The 16249-nt window shown below is 36.5% G+C and overlaps 1 protein-coding gene across 1 annotated transcript in view; it reads right to left on the bottom strand.

The window, feature by feature from the left end:
- Nucleotides 1-16249, bottom strand: part of ap3b2 (adaptor related protein complex 3 subunit beta 2) — a 64538-nt gene that overhangs the window by 5659 nt on the left and 42630 nt on the right. The window contains exons 8-19 of the mRNA XM_079809566.1: nucleotides 15819-15998; nucleotides 14029-14126; nucleotides 13640-13694; nucleotides 11464-11535; nucleotides 11268-11330; nucleotides 9337-9469; nucleotides 8688-8797; nucleotides 8434-8610; nucleotides 6576-6762; nucleotides 6284-6402; nucleotides 729-767; nucleotides 28-164 (exon numbers count right to left, since the gene is read on the bottom strand). Coding sequence (XP_079665692.1) covers nucleotides 28-164; nucleotides 729-767; nucleotides 6284-6402; nucleotides 6576-6762; nucleotides 8434-8610; nucleotides 8688-8797; nucleotides 9337-9469; nucleotides 11268-11330; nucleotides 11464-11535; nucleotides 13640-13694; nucleotides 14029-14126; nucleotides 15819-15998 — 1370 coding nt within the window. The remainder of the gene's footprint in view (nucleotides 1-27; nucleotides 165-728; nucleotides 768-6283; nucleotides 6403-6575; nucleotides 6763-8433; nucleotides 8611-8687; nucleotides 8798-9336; nucleotides 9470-11267; nucleotides 11331-11463; nucleotides 11536-13639; nucleotides 13695-14028; nucleotides 14127-15818; nucleotides 15999-16249) is intronic.

The following is a 16249-nucleotide window of genomic DNA, read 5'->3' on the forward strand; positions in this document are numbered from 1 at the left end:
ATATAGCTAGTAAATTTCCCCCAAGACAAGTTGTGTTCGCCACAGTTACCGCTATCTGCTGATTCGGTCGGGCCGGATTCTCCGTCAGAGTCCGAGTAGAACGGTTTCTCAATTTTCTTCTCCTTACGATCCTTCCGGCTTGTGCATTTGCTCCAATCTGGAATCTGCAAAAGAGATCGCAAAACAACCATCAAAATAAGCTCAAATACATCTGGAGAACCTAATCAGAGAGAGAAAGACAGAGAGAGAGGTTCATATAACGGCCATGAATGCCTCTTTACTAGCAGCAAACGTCTTCATTTACACTCGTACGTTAATATAATTACATTTCTTGAGACCTGCATCTCTCTCCGCTCAGTGTTTGGTGTCTACAGCAGGGAAGGTTGTGCATTCATGGCCACTTTTATTCTTGTTGTGTACGCTAACACGTATAATTAAAGAAATCACATCCTAAAAAAGACCCCCAAAGACCTCCAGCACTGAATTACCCAAGATTCATTTGACTTTAAACTAGAATTAGCATGTTTTGATGGATGTTTATAGCGTAATTAGCGATTAGCATCAGTGCTGTAGGCCATTTCTGAGGTGTTTTTTTGAGGATTCAGGTCTTTAATCGTAGAGCAAGGGCTGAGGAAAGGGAAAGGCTGAACTAGCACAGTACAGACGCTACGCTAGGCTGGTGGCAAAAGCTCTTTGGGTCTGACGCTAAGGGTGACTGACAGACTCACGCTGGTTAAAGTGGTGACTCTTTCGAGCAGCCTAATAACCTGGCAAACAGGAAAGAATAAAAAGAAACGCAAGAATGATGCTGTGAGATGGCCAGAAGAAGAGGAAAGAAAAGAACAGAACAGAAAGAAAGAAAGAAAAAAGATTTAAAAAGTACACACAAGGATTCAGGTTGCACTTGTCAACAGATTAGCACGTATATTTGGATGCGTTTCACGTCCATATTTCGCTAACAGCTTCAGTCAAAGCAACTGAAAGTGTTAAAGGATTAGTTCACTTTTAAATAAACTTTTGCTGATAATTTACTCACCCCCATGTCATCTAAGATGTCCATGTCTTTCTTTCTGCAGTCGAAAAGAAATTAAGGTTTTTGGATGAAAACAGTCCATGATTTTTCTCCATATAATGGACTTCAATGGGCCCCAAATGGTTCAAGGTCTAAATGACAGTTTCAGTGCAGCTTTAAACGATACCAGACGATGAATAAGGGTCTTATCTAACGAAACGATCAGTTTCTATGCAGTTTTTATGCTATTATTTTACCTCTTATCAGACGAACGTGATCATCTCTGAGCTCCGCCATAACTTCAGCTAAGTGAGGTCAAAATACGAGCGTGGTCATAGATATATCGATCATAGATGCCTCATTCTACTGATCCGTGCAGGCGCTAATGAGGCATCTACGTATACCTCTATGACCACGCTCGTATTTTGACCTCACTTAGCGGAAGTTATGGTGGAGCTCAGAGATTATCAGGTTCGTCTGATAAGAGGTAAAATAATAGCATAAATACTGCTCGGTTTCTCGCAGAAACTGATCGTTTAGCTAGATAAGCCCCTTATTCATCATTTGGTTTAACGCCCTTTGAAGCTGTTCTGAAACTGTCATTTGGACTTTGAACCGTTTGGAGCCCATTGAAGTCCATTATATGGAGAAAGATCCTGGAATGTTTTCATCAAAAACCTTAATTTCTTTTTGACTGCAGAAAGAAAGACATGGACATCTTGGATGACATGTGGGTGAGTAAATTATCAGCAAAAGTTTATTTAAAAGTGAACTAATCCTTTAAGGCCCGTTCACACCGAGGACCATAACTATAACCATAAAGTTTCATAGGTATAACAATAACGGCACAGAAAAACAATATAGTTTGAGTCAGAACAGTTTGATGAGCGATGAAAACATTTACAGCCAATCAGAATCCACCGGAGTTTAAAGAGCGCGAAAGCAAACGACGCAAGCAGTGCTCGCTTATAATAAACAGGACATTATGGCCCGTTGGCGTGGACACTAATATAGTTATCGTTAGTTATCGTTCTTGGTAAGAATGGGCCTTTAGGGGGGAATTCACTAAAAATGTATATCGTTATTTACATCCATCTGGACTGTTTTAGCATTCAACTCACTATGCAAATTTGGTGACAATGGATCAAATGTAATGCTGTAAGCAATCTGCTAGCCTGGCTCCGCCCTCCAACATACTTCCGCTCAATTTAAATTTTCCTTCAGTATTCTGTCTGGGATTGCGGTATATTCTCTGGTTTTCTCCGGTCAAATTGTAACCGGTCCAATCAGTGAACAGAGGGAGTGGCTAAGAACGATGGCGTTGATGTTGTGCGCTAGTTTGAGATGACATACGTCACGACCAAACGTTAGCGATTGGTTATGGCTCTGGGCAGATCCAATAGTTTTAAACTTCAACAGAGTACCCGCCTTCAAGGAAGTGAACGCTTGTCAATGGAGAGTGGCCAGACTCTCTCTACAAATGAAATGTTCGAGAGTCTGGAAGGACCAGGCTAGCAATCTGCACAGCACAATTCGCAATTTTTTGAGTCGTTTCTAAGTGCTATAGGTGGTAACAAATGCAGCAGATTACCACAATCTGACATTTTCTACTGGGACGGTCAACCCAATCTCACAGGAAAATGTAACTATTTTACGAGGCAGGTGGCGATTTCATATGAATTCGTACTATGTGAATCGTACGAATCGTAAAAAGTAAGTACGACGGTCCTCACTTAAAGGGATAGTCCACCCAAAAATGACAATTAAGCCTCAAGCCATCCTAGGTGTATATGACATTCTTCTTTCAGACGAGTTATATTAAAAATATCCTGGCTCTTCCAAGCTTTATAATGGCAGTGGAAGTCCAAAAAAGTGCATCCATCCATTATAAATGTCCTCCACACGGCTCCAGGGGGTTAATAAAGGCCTTCTGAAGCGAATCGGTGGGTTTGTGTAAGAAAAATATCAATTTTTAACACGTTATAAAGTAAAATATCTAGCTTCCAGCGGACCGCCGTCCGTATTCAACTTACGGAAAAAGCGTAACTGGCGCAACGATGATGTTGGATGTAGTGTAAGCATTTTGAACAGCACTTTCTGCGTAAGTTGAATACGGAAGGCTGTCTGACGGAAAGCTAGATATTTTACTTGATAAAGTTTTAAATATGGATATTTTATAATGGATGGTTCAAAATTTGAAGAGCCAAGACATTTTTTAACATAACTCAGATTGTATTCTGAAAGAAGAATGGCATATACACCTAGGATGGCTTGAGGGTGAGTAAATCATGGGGTAATTTTCATTTTTGGGTCAACTATCCCTTTAACCCCACCCCTAAACCGCCATTACAGCGTAAGAAGATCGTACGAAAACATATGAGATTCATACAAATTAGTCACCAATTAGCCAAAATGTGAAATAGTTATGAATTGCTATGAGATTGTGTTGGGACGGTACAATATCGCTACACCTGAAACGCTCTTTAAAATGCAGAAAGTCACATTTATATTGCTTTTCTCCTTCATGTAAAATGCTCACAAACATCTCTGTAGACTCGTGAGTAAATAATACACAGGTATTTGCATTGAATATCGCTCGCAAAAGTGTCTGTTTAGTGAATTCACCCCTTTGTTTAGAGTTTTCAGAAAGTCTCTAATCATATACTCAATATATGTCAATAACAAATCTGTATTAGGATGAAGTTTTTAATGCTTTGCTGAGCATTTGGTGTCACAATAATGGAAGTGCAACATTAATATGAGTGTTTTGTGATGTGATGGTTTAGCAAGGCAAGAAATGAGGTCAGCAGATTTCAGACACACACACTTTAGTACAGTAAGGTCGAGCTGGATGGCCAGACTACAAAGAGGACAGAGAGAGAAGCCACTGCACTCTTGTGGGCACCTCTCTCCAGTCTCCCAGGAGACCGATTCGGCCCTCACTGGTGTCTATGACCTCCTCCTGCTGCATAATGTGGTGGGCGGGAACATAAAGAGACAGACAAACTGTCAAAACGAGGATGTGGATGAACATTGGAGGGGGTATAACCGATAACACACCCATCTATTAGATGAGAAATCTGCTGTGAATGATGAGTGCTTTATGAAATAACAAACATGATTATGCTGACAAAAACCTGAAGCTGGAATCAAGACCCTGACTGATCAGTGTGTGGTGCAGACCTCATGCATATGCAGATTTGATCATGGAATATTAATCAGGAAGGAGTGGCTTGTGTGGGTGTGTCTGTTCTAGAACTCACAGTGATTGAAAGGAAAAATCTAGAACCACAATTCTACCCAGACAGCAGCATAGGCCACATTTACACTGCAGATCATGAAGCACAATTGACCGTTCGCAAAGACCCGCCCCCTTTAGTTACTGTTGCTATGTCCGACAGGCTATGGCGCTCTCACACCACACACACCTTCGCGTAGAGAAAATACATCGCGGAGCAAAGAGGACACTGACAACACGTCAGGACAGAGCAAGCTATTTTTTATATGAAACAAAGTCTCAAATTTTGCAATTTTTTAAGAAATTTAAACAATAAATAGCGTTTTGTGGCTCTTTAATGTGTCGTGATCGCTGTAGCGCCTCAGTTAAAGCTGCTCGTGAACCGATCATCTCTTCCTTCTAGTTCATTGATTCGTCAAATTAACATGAATGAACATTAAAAGAAATGTTGTTTGAACCGCGGAAAGACATCAGTACACTCCGTTTTTCCAAGTTCAAGTCCACCGATGTTAATCTACTAACTCTCCTGACTGCTGTCCGACAAAATGGCAGATTCGGCGATGTGATTGGTCAGATCGCCTATCAAACTTGCCGTGAAGGGTGAATTTCGATTTGGTGACTATATCCGATTTGACAACCCGCTTACATCGTCTTTTAAAAGCGACCCGTATCCGATATTTGCATTTACACTATACACTGGCCAAACCGCCCAAGACGTTCTGACCCGGAAAAGGAAGTAAGACGGCGCGATATGCAATGGACGCAGACGCACTACGCAAATGCCCGTATCCGAATCATATCGGATTTATTACCACATTTGAGTGAGGCCTGAATCCGATCGGAGGATATCCGAATTCATGCGTTTTTTTCCTGCTTACACGTTCACACGTCATATCCGATCTGTGCCACATGAGAGGGGAAAATCGGAATCGGGTCACTTGAACCATGCAGTGTAAATGAATCACATGTGGCCTGGATCTGGGCCGACACTATGATGCTGTCTGGGTAGCTTTTTAGCATTCGGACAAAGAATTCTAGAATTTCGTTTTTAATCGTTTCTGCTCGAAGTCAAACTCTATCAAGATCATCTGTGATCAAGTTCAACGGTTCACAACAACTTTTTCAGTGGCCTTGGTCCCGGAAGTCTTTGTCCCATTCATTTTTCTCATAGAGATTTTAAAAAGTCTTAATTTAAGAGTTATAAGCCACGAACTAAACCAACCAGTAGCAAGTTGTACCAGCGCAAACCCCCTTTTGGAGTTAAAAAACTACTACTAAACACACGCAGTGAAAAATTAGCACTGAAAAGGCGTGAACACAGATATTTTTGCGGCTGACATTATTGCATATGCATAAGTAGGAGTTTCCCTTTCAGACGCAACATTTATGGGAGGAGAGAGTATTTAAAAAATCATGCAAGGTGATTTACTAAGGTTTGCGTTTGTCAATTTACTGGTGTTTGCGCCATCATTTACTGCCCAAAAAAAGCACGTCTTAAACCAGACGCTAACGGGTAGATTGCGTTGGTCATTATGGAAATGATCCGACTGCATCTGTGTTCATTAATTTCCACTTCCATTGGGGCTTTTATGGAATTGCGCTCTGACGCTAATTTGCCCTGTTTAGTAAATCTGTCCCTAATTCTGTGGTTAAAGGTTTTTACGTTATTATTAAAAATAATTTCCATTATGGCGAAAATGTATGGGATTTTCACTTCCGGGACCCGACTTTTTCGAAAATTCTTACTGACACATCAACCAATAGGGCTGCAGGATGAGTCGCTCCCACCCAATTGAAATGCAGAGTGCGTGATTAATGCGTTATGAGGGTGGGGTTATGCTAATGAGCGAGGAGAGTGAGCGATATAAAAGTGATTGAGAGTAGCATGTGTTTTTTGTCAGCGCTTTGGGGCGTTTCTTTGGGAGGTCTTGCATGTTGTAGCTCCCTCTGGTGGTCTGTAGGAGAAGCACCCCTGCGCCCTCTGGCCCTGCCTCTGTCAGAACTGTTCTCCCTGCACACACAGAATCCTTCACCTCCACGTTGCGCACGGACGGGTCGGGCGCCGATTCGGGCCAGTCGGGCAGCTCCTGGTATCCGCCGGCTTTAGCGTTCAGAAGATGAGACAGTGACCCCAGCTGGAAGTGATCTCTGTCTGCAAAGATACGAAGAAAGATTTTTCTTCTAATGGTCCAAAGAGATCTCAAAACGGCACAAATTGTGCTGAGATTAAATCTTAATATGAACGAGTAATATGAATGAGTAACTTTAGGAGAAACATCTGAGACAAACTTGATACTGAGCAATGAAATATGGATTAGGTGGTACCTTTAAATGGAGACTCCAGGACGGGGGCGGGCTTGAGCGCAAGGAAAAGTTTCTTGGCGTATTTGTTGAGAGCACCGCTCTTATCGGTGGGAACAATTAGTTGGCGGATAAAGCGGGCACGATCTCTGATGTCGTAGTTTTGATCATATTTTGCCAGGTTCAGCACATACTGCGTTAACAGTTTAGTCTGAAAGACAGAAAAGAGAAGGAAAAAAACAAAGGGAAATGTATTTTTGTCTCAAGAGTTTCATGCCTGACAGGCAATGAATGTGCGTGTCTAACTGATATGACATGCAGACAGAAATTGTCTCGCTTGATTAAACAATGAGTCTTGTTGGGTCTCTCCAGCTTTCATCCAGACTGATGCTCTGATGCAGGGTTATTATTGTGTACTGTATATTTATTAGGGTGATTTCAGGGTGATTGGGACACTTTTTGCCACTGAGATGACTTGGGAAAAGTGTCACAATCACCCTGAATTTACCCTATAGAGAATAAAAAAAGAAATTAAAGAAAATTTGAGATAAAATACACATTTTAGTCATGTCCCCAGGTGTTCACTCAGCCCTATATTATCCTGTGCACCACCACAATGTCTTTCAGCCGTTTTTAACATAATTTCAGGGGTGTACATAAAGCTCAAATCTTAAAAACATAATCTTTGAAAAAACTGCCAGACATCGGTTATCTGAATCTCTTCAAATGCCTTAAACTGGCTTTTGATGTATCTTTAATGTGAAAACCTCAGATTTGAATGTGTTCGATTAATGTTACTGCCAGTTGATTTTCTTGTTTACATTCATGTATGGGTTTCGTTGCTAATGTGTGTTGCATTATTTATCCTAGCATATTAAACAGCATGCAAGCAAGCATGAATATAGTTATGGTTATTATATGAACTAAAACTAAAACTATTTAAGAAAAAACTAAATTGAAATAAAGCTTAATTAATGTAAAATATAAACATTAGATGAAAAACTAGATTGCCTTGGAAACTGAAATAAGGTTAAATTGAAGCACTAAAATTACTAAATGGAAGTTAAAAAAAAAATACTAACACTAAAATAAAAAATTCATTTTAAACTAAATATTATAAATATATAAAAAAATATAATATATCAATAAAATGTATATATATATATATATATATATATATATATATATATATATATATATATATATATATATATATATATATATATATATATATACATTTTATTGATATTTTATATATGTATATGCTGTCAAACGATTCATTTTGTTTGTTTGTTTACATAACATATGTGTGTGTACTGGGTATAATTATTATGTACATATACTGTATATATATTTATATCATTTATATTATATATAACCATAAATATCTTTACATAAATATAACTATTTTTCCTTAAATATATACATACAAGTGTGTGTATTTATATATGATTAATAATTATACACAGTACACACACATATATTATGTAAACTCAAACCTTTATTTATTTATTTTTAATAAAAAAAATTACAAATTGAAATATAAAAATTCAGAACATTAAAAATATTACTAAATTGAACTTTTAAAAAATACTAAAATAAATAACTAAGATAAAAAATAAATTAATAAATTAAATTAAAAAATAAATGTTAAACTAAACATTATATATATATATATATATATATATATATATATATATATATATATATATATATATATATATATATATATATATATATATATATATATATATATATATATATATATATATATATATATATATATATATATATATATATATATATATATTCAAAATATTAATACAATAAATAACTGCTTCTTTGTGAGACTGGCCACAGCCACATATGTTTATCCGCTCACCTGTTTTGAGTTCGTAAGGTACAGTTTGGCAGCCAAATTGATAATCTGTAGCTTGACGATGTCCTCCTCGTTGTTGAAGGTTTTGGCCATCTTTCTCAGGACGTCGGGGGAGATTTTGGGGACGTGCTCGCAGTACTCGCCGATCAGCCACAGGATGCTCGCTCGGGCCATCGGCACCTGACACACAGGCACATTATCAGGACTATGGGGACAGTCTGAAATGTGAAAGTGGGTCATTCGGATCAGAGCGCTACCTGGATGTTGTCGATGAGTTTGGCCATGTGTTTGATGATGTCGCTGTGCTGTTCAGGCTGCATCTGCAGAAGCTTTTTGATCACCACCACTGATTCAGCCACAACCAGCTCTGAAAACACCAATTTTATACAAAACACACTCTAAATATTACTCAACATTATCAGACGGACATCATTGTGTTACGGTTAGGCGGTTTAGAAAGGCGCTCGACGAAGGGAATGGTGAGAATAAAATCAAACATCCTTTTAATCAAACAACAAACTAAGACCACATTCACACAAACAATACAGTTCACACAAACAGAACACGGAGAATAAATACACATAGCAGATGAGGACACTAAACATGCACAGCTAGACAGATGAACTAACTATAGCAACTAATGAGAACTAATACAGACATGACAGACACCACTAAAGAGAACATTATTGTGACACTTTAGCCACTGCATTGCGTCTCTGTGATGGACCAATTTCAAGCATATCGAGTATATTTATGGCAACATTTGTATGTCAGAGGCTCATATTAAGAACCTCTTTTGACATCAGAGCAAATAACTCTTGATGTCTGCTTGAACAGCGCTCACTTTATGGTTAATTAATGATAGCCTAGGGTTGCATTCGGTCTAGCACACACACACACTCTCACCGTCTCTGTTGGACAGCAGCTGTACGAGGCCGTTCAGACAGGTGTCTCTGACCTCACCGATGTTTGTAGCACAGCGACCAATGGCCTGAATGCTGGCCGCCACGAAATCCTTATCCATGCTCTTAATATACGTCTAGAATACAAAAAGAGAAATACATTACTATGCCTATTCATAATATACTGGAATAAACACTACCAGAGAAATATACTGTTATCTGCAGTCTTAATATGGGTGACTGACAAAATAACACGGACATAAACTCAACATGAAGATTTTAGGTTAACATTTACCATCATCACTCACCTTTTAGTTTGCAGTTCACTAAAGTAATCATGTGGTGTGACATTTTTAAAAGTGCAAATATTTCATGTTTTGTAGTCTCTAAAAAGAACTGAAAACAATATTGTTTAATGGTTTAATATTATTATTTAGGTTTTAAGGAATTGCATATAGTACATTTAATATTAGTTTCAAAAACTATGCTCTACTTTTTGATACTAATATTATGGGGGGGTTTTCAGCAAGGACGTGTTAAGTTGATCAAAAATGACTGTAGACATTCATAATGTTATAAAATCTTTGTTCTTTTGAACTTAATGTTCATCAAAAAAAAGTATGATGGTTTCCACAAAAATATGAAGCAGCACAACTCTTTTCAACACTGATAATAATAATAAATCATCATATTAGAATGATTTCTGAAGGGTCATGTGACACTGAAGACTGGAGTAATGATGCTGGAAATTCAGCTTTGATCACAGGAATAAATTAAATTTTAAAATATATTAAAATATAAAAGAGCTATTTTAAATTGTAATAATATTTCACGATATTAATGTTTTACGACATGTTTGATCAAATAAATGCAGAGCGTGAGCATAAGACATTTAAACAAATGTTTTAATCTTACAGATCCCAGACTTTATATTTATTATATTATATTATATTATATTATATTATATTATATTATATTATATTATATTATATTAATTATATTATATTATATTATATTATATTATATTATATTATATTATATTATATTATATAATTTTTTCTATAATTAATCGTGATTAATGAAACCAAACATTAAAGTTAATATATTATTATATTGTAATAATTTCACATTTAATCTCCAAATTAATGTGGAAACAACATAAAGACAGTATCCTATTTTTGAAATATTTCTTGTAATGGCATCTTTTTATAAATGAAGGCCAGTATTACTGATACTAATACTGTTACTGATGTGACGTCTCTATTTTAATTCTTCTTCTCAATTTTAGCCATTAATTATAGGCATTCAGCAATACAGTATAATTGAAAGCTATACTTTTTTTAAAACATTTATTGGGCTTTAAATAATATAACACCTTTTAATTTAAGCGAACTTAAAACAATCTTCACATAAACCCATTATAATAAATGTCACATTTACCTGCCCTTCAATATATCAGGGCTCAATGTTTTCTATTGGCCCAGTCAGACTGTTTTTTTTTAAATGCACAAAAAGTTAATGTTTTCATTTTTTTTTACCCATGTACCCTTGCAAACAGTGCTTTAAGATTTTCAGGTGTAGGATATATACAGAAATTGAGTTATCAAACACTTCACAGTCTTCACTGCATAAATTATAAATTAAATATAGATTACTCCATATTAAAGCTACAAATGTTATTCTGTCAAGAGCAGCGAGTGATTTTCTCTTTTTCTTTTGTTCTTTGATCATCATGATAGACAGCAGCGGGTTTATCTTCCACTGATCTGACACATGTTCAATTTTCTCTTTATGTTAATTTAAGACTTCATTTAACTCATTTAAATTAGACTGTGCTTCAACATACGGCATTTTGGCATCATTTTGTGTGTTTTTGTCTGTTCATTTCCATCTATTTTCTATTAAACCATAAGAACAACATATGCAAAATGATACCTGAAATTCCCTCAGGATAGTGGAGATGTTCGTCTCATTAGCCAAATTAGTCAAAACCTCCAGCTGTGTGAATAAAAGAAGAGAAAATCATCAGTCCAGCTTTACAACACTCGAAATACCTGAAGCAGCATTCTTTAGCGAAAAACAAACGTGTTTCAAAGTCAGATGTGATTCAGTTGAGCGTGAGTCTCTTCACCTTGAGGATTTTGATCTGCGTGGGGTCTGTGGAGCGGATATAAAAACTCTTCAGATACGGCTCAAACATTCCCTAAAAGACAAAAACACAGCATATTCAAACGCCACAGCGACAGCATTTATATAAATACTTGCATATCTTCTGCATACAAATATTTTTTTCTAGTCTATTATGCAGAAGAATAAAATATAAGCTTTTAAAACTCTGAAATCTTTTCAGGACAAACCATTGAACATATAAAAAGCACCACATCTGGGTTTTTAAGTTTAAATATTTAATCCTAATGTATTTTAACTATATTAAACCCTTTTCATTTGATTTGCACCAACGTTTCTCAAAGTATTGAACAATATGTAAAATAATCATCCAGTTTCAGATCAAGAGTTGTAAGAAGATAAACAACATTTAGGGCCTTATTTCAACGGTCTGAGCGGATGGTCTGAGCACATGGCACAGGTGCACTTAGGGCGTGTCCGAATCCCCTTTTGCTAGTTTATTGATGGGAAAAACGGTCGGCGCACCAGGTGCATGGTCTAAAAGGGTTATATATAGTTTCTTAATGAGTCATGGGTGTGTTTTGGGTGTAACATGCAATAAACCAATCAGAGTCTCATCTCCCATTCCCTTTAAAAGCCAGTTGCGGTTAGTCAATTTTATTTATATAGCGCTTTTAACAATGCAGATTGTTTCAAAGAAGCTTCACAGAGTTAAACAGGAAAATAATGCAACAGAATTTTATTCAGCCGTATAGCCGTTCCGGAGAAAAAGGTGATGTCATCAGTTCATTTCAATTATCATACAGTGACAATGTGGGCTTTAGATCAGTAATTTAGTTTATATGGTTAATTTAGTTTAATAATTAGATTTATTTGGATATTTAGTTGAAAAATGTATTTATTTATTGTCCCCAACTGAGCAAGCCAAGCCAAAGGCGACAGTGGCAAGGAAACCAAAACCCCATCAGGTGACCTAATGGAGAAAAATAAACCTTGCTTAGCCTAGAAATCTAGACGCACCCTAGCGGCAGCAAATGTAATTTGCAGCCAGGGTTGTCTAGCAACTCTCTGTTGGCTTGCGAGCTGGAAAAACCAAACTCTGGTCAGGCCAATCAGATCGTGTATAGAGTCGGTGGGCGGGCTTATTATAATGACGGCAGAGTTGCAGCGGTTCCGCTGTGCTACTTGTAAACAAAGAAGCTGGCGAACAGCGGTCTTTCGAATCATCTTTGGCCGCGACTCTGGAAGACTTGGAGTTAAGATTTTCTTTGAGGAAAGAACAAAGAACGGCACTGAAGTCATTCTTAAGAAAGGAAGATGTGTTCGGAGTTTTGCCGACCGGATACGGTGAAAGTTTAATCTATCAACTAGCTCCGCTTCACAGTCTTCATTGCTCTGGTTGGTTGTAGCGCTATCCTATTGCGTGCAGAGGGAATTTGAAAGACAACCGTTTATCCCGCCTTTCGGATTGAGCCCTGCCAATGGTGAGTTCCCAGACCCAACATCTTGATTTGGGGCTAAGTTGCGCTCACACCATGGCGGATTCACTATTTACATGGAGGAAAGACTGAACGCTTCTCCAGAGAGGAATCCTTTTATTTTTAATATTTAAGAATGTTTGGTTGCTGCTGCGCATCCCTGTGTGTGTAACAAGCAGAGTGTACGTGTGTTGTGTACCCACCTATAGGCACATATTACTAACGCACCCTTTAAATAACAGAAAATATACTGCGCTATTGACTTTACATCAGGTTTTTGTTGGTCAATGGCGCAGTCGATTTCAGTTCCTCAAAACTGTGCCTGAACACACCTCGTTTTCAGACCAGACGCCCATGGGTGAACAGATGTGCGCGAGTGCATTTGCTATTTAAACAACGTGGCGCAGCACGTGAAAATGATAACTGCGTAAGGCATAAACTAGCAAAAAACACTTGCGTTGCGCCTGGCGTCGCATTGCGCCGGGTGTATGATAGGCCCTTAAAATTTGACTATTTGCTGACTGGTCCAATCTCACTGTGCACAAAGTTGCACGACACAATGTCAAAGGCATGTCATGACTTTCAGAAAATACATACTCATCATATTATGTAAATAAATGGTAATAATGGCCTTCAGTGACTCTATCTGCATTGGAGGTCAATGTGACGCATGTCCTTTACACTGTCATGTGAATCGCTCACCCGTCTCTTGATGGACATCGTGGCGACGTTTTGAAGCACGACGTACTGCACTTCACTGCAGAGACACAAATCACACGGCAACATCAGTGACACAACAACATCAAGAGGTTTATCATTCAAAAACATTCATGTGTATATGATATTTTCAAAAAGAGGCTAATTGGAGCGATGCATGTGAATGATGGATGATGTTTACTGTCTGAGGGTCTCTCTCTATCCACAGCCAATGCCAAAATCAGCGTGAGAACTGCAGTGTCATCATCTAGTGCCAATTGGCCTGCACTGACTAATGACGGCAGCCGATGACAGCGACTTATATCATCAAACAGGAAGCGTGGGCCTGTTTGTGAGTGTGTTTATGTTTCATTAGTAAGCGATTGATTACTCACCTGTGGCTGCGCATTAACCTGACCAAAGCCTTAGCAATGACGCCCACCTCTGCTTTAGGAGCCAAATGGAAGTACAACTGAGCTACTGCCATCACCACCTACAGAGACAGAGAGAGAGAGAGAGAGATTAATTATGGTATACGGCTAAATAAACATATTTTTCCATTTAGAGGTAATGTGTGAAAAGGTCTCATTGTTATAATGCTGGTAAATAAGCTTCAGTTTGTCAAATTTAGGAGATGTTAAAAAAAACTGATGCTACTTTAGTGTACTAAAGTGTTAAAAAATATTAAAAAACGAACCTAATAATTGAGAAAAACTGACACTAAACTAAAAACCATTTTATTAATTCATAAACAAATTAAAATAAAATAAAAAACAAACGTATTGATAACAACTAAAACTATCAGAATAATTGAAAATAAACGTTAAACAAAAAAATTATTTAAAATAAAATATGTAATAATAATAATAGTAGTATTGTTCAGAAAAATTGACACTGAACTAAAATACATTTGCAAATTGTAATTGTTAAAAAACATTAATATTGTTTTCCAAATTGACTAAGTAAAAATTGTAGGAAAAAACGTTTTTAAAAAATTACTTTAAGTTTCAGATTTTGATGGACATTCATTTTTTTTCTATTATGCACACAAGTGGATTTTAAAATAAAGAACAACAACTGTAATAAACAAGGTTGTGTACAGAACTGAAATGACAATTAAATTCATGAATTTGAATTACATTTAAATTGGGGTGGAAAACAGATCGTCTTGTTTTAGAATAATTTTTTTAGTTTTATATTTTAGTTTAAATATCTGAAAACAATGCGGTGGACTTTTAACGGAGCTGTATAGCAAATTTAAAAAGATTTTTGTGTTAATTGTTTTCATTTGCTTTAAAAACTTATTCTACATATCAGGGTAAAAATAGGTTAGAATTAGTCAAAATTAATTACTGGACTAATGAAATTCCCCTCTTGTCATTCCAATTAAATTCCCTGTGGGAAGTGGACAATTTAATTCTAATTCTAAAAATTTCTAATCTAAGACTGTTCAATCATATTTTTACCTAAACATTTGAACCAAAATATATATTTTTAGATAAATAAATATTCTAAAATATTTTATATCAGAATGATATGAAACTTTGTAAAGGTTTTGGCACTTACTATGTGAACTAAAAAAATCATGGACATGATTTGAAAAGGTTAAATGGTCCTGGAAAAAATAGTCACACTGGTATTGTTAGCCGTCAAAAATGAGTGCATTGGAAATAAATAGGAGGTGAATTTCACCCAAACAAAATCTGACTGAAAGCTCATTTTTTGAGATATCAACCTCAAATTTGGAGAACAACTTGTTTAGATTTATGGCTTTGATTTACTCACAGTTTTAAAGTAAAACATGCTTTGGAAAATATATTTCATATACAATTTTAAAATAGTATTTTTGTGTATTTTTCATAATAATAAATTTAAACTTCTATAACCTTTTTTAGTTACATTTTTTTCACTTCAGTGTAATAAACATGCAATAAATGGATCATAACTATTCCATAAATATAATTTAGTACCATAAAATCCCCTAAAAATACAAAATATAAAATAAAAAAATAAAAAAATTTGGTAATTTTTGATCGCAGCACCAGAAGCTTAAACAAACAATTTGGCCTAAATAATAATTTAAATACTCTAGATAATCATTTAAAACGTTTTAAATAAATGAAACTGTTTCTAAACTGTAATTAATTTGTTGTCGAGCAAAAGGAGGGAGAATTGAGTGACTCACGGCAGCATTGCGGCTCTGCAGCAGAGGTTTGGTGTTCCTCAGTAAGAGTCTGTGATCGGGGTCCATCACGTACGGCTTCCTCTTCGGTAGGGCGGCCGCCTCGGCTTTCTTATCTTCATCTTCCTCCTCATCATCAGAGGCGTAGAACGCCCTATCGCCGCTGTCCTCTAACAGAGACTCCTGCATATATTTACACACATGTGAATATATAATTAGAAGATATTAAGTGGATTATTATTATCTTAAATTGTCTTGATATCTAATACTCTATGCATTTATGTAACATTACCAGAAAAATGTACCACTAAAATGTACCAAAGAATTACTATTATATATTACACTACATTAATCTATTACATTTCAGGACTTGATATTAACTTTTTTTGCTCACTAGCCACTGTGGCCAGTGGTTTTTCAAAGTTTACAAAGTT

Source organism: Gobio gobio, assembly GCF_949357685.1.
Source record: "Gobio gobio genome assembly, chromosome: 25".
Classification (NCBI taxonomy): Eukaryota; Metazoa; Chordata; class Actinopteri; order Cypriniformes; family Gobionidae; genus Gobio; species Gobio gobio.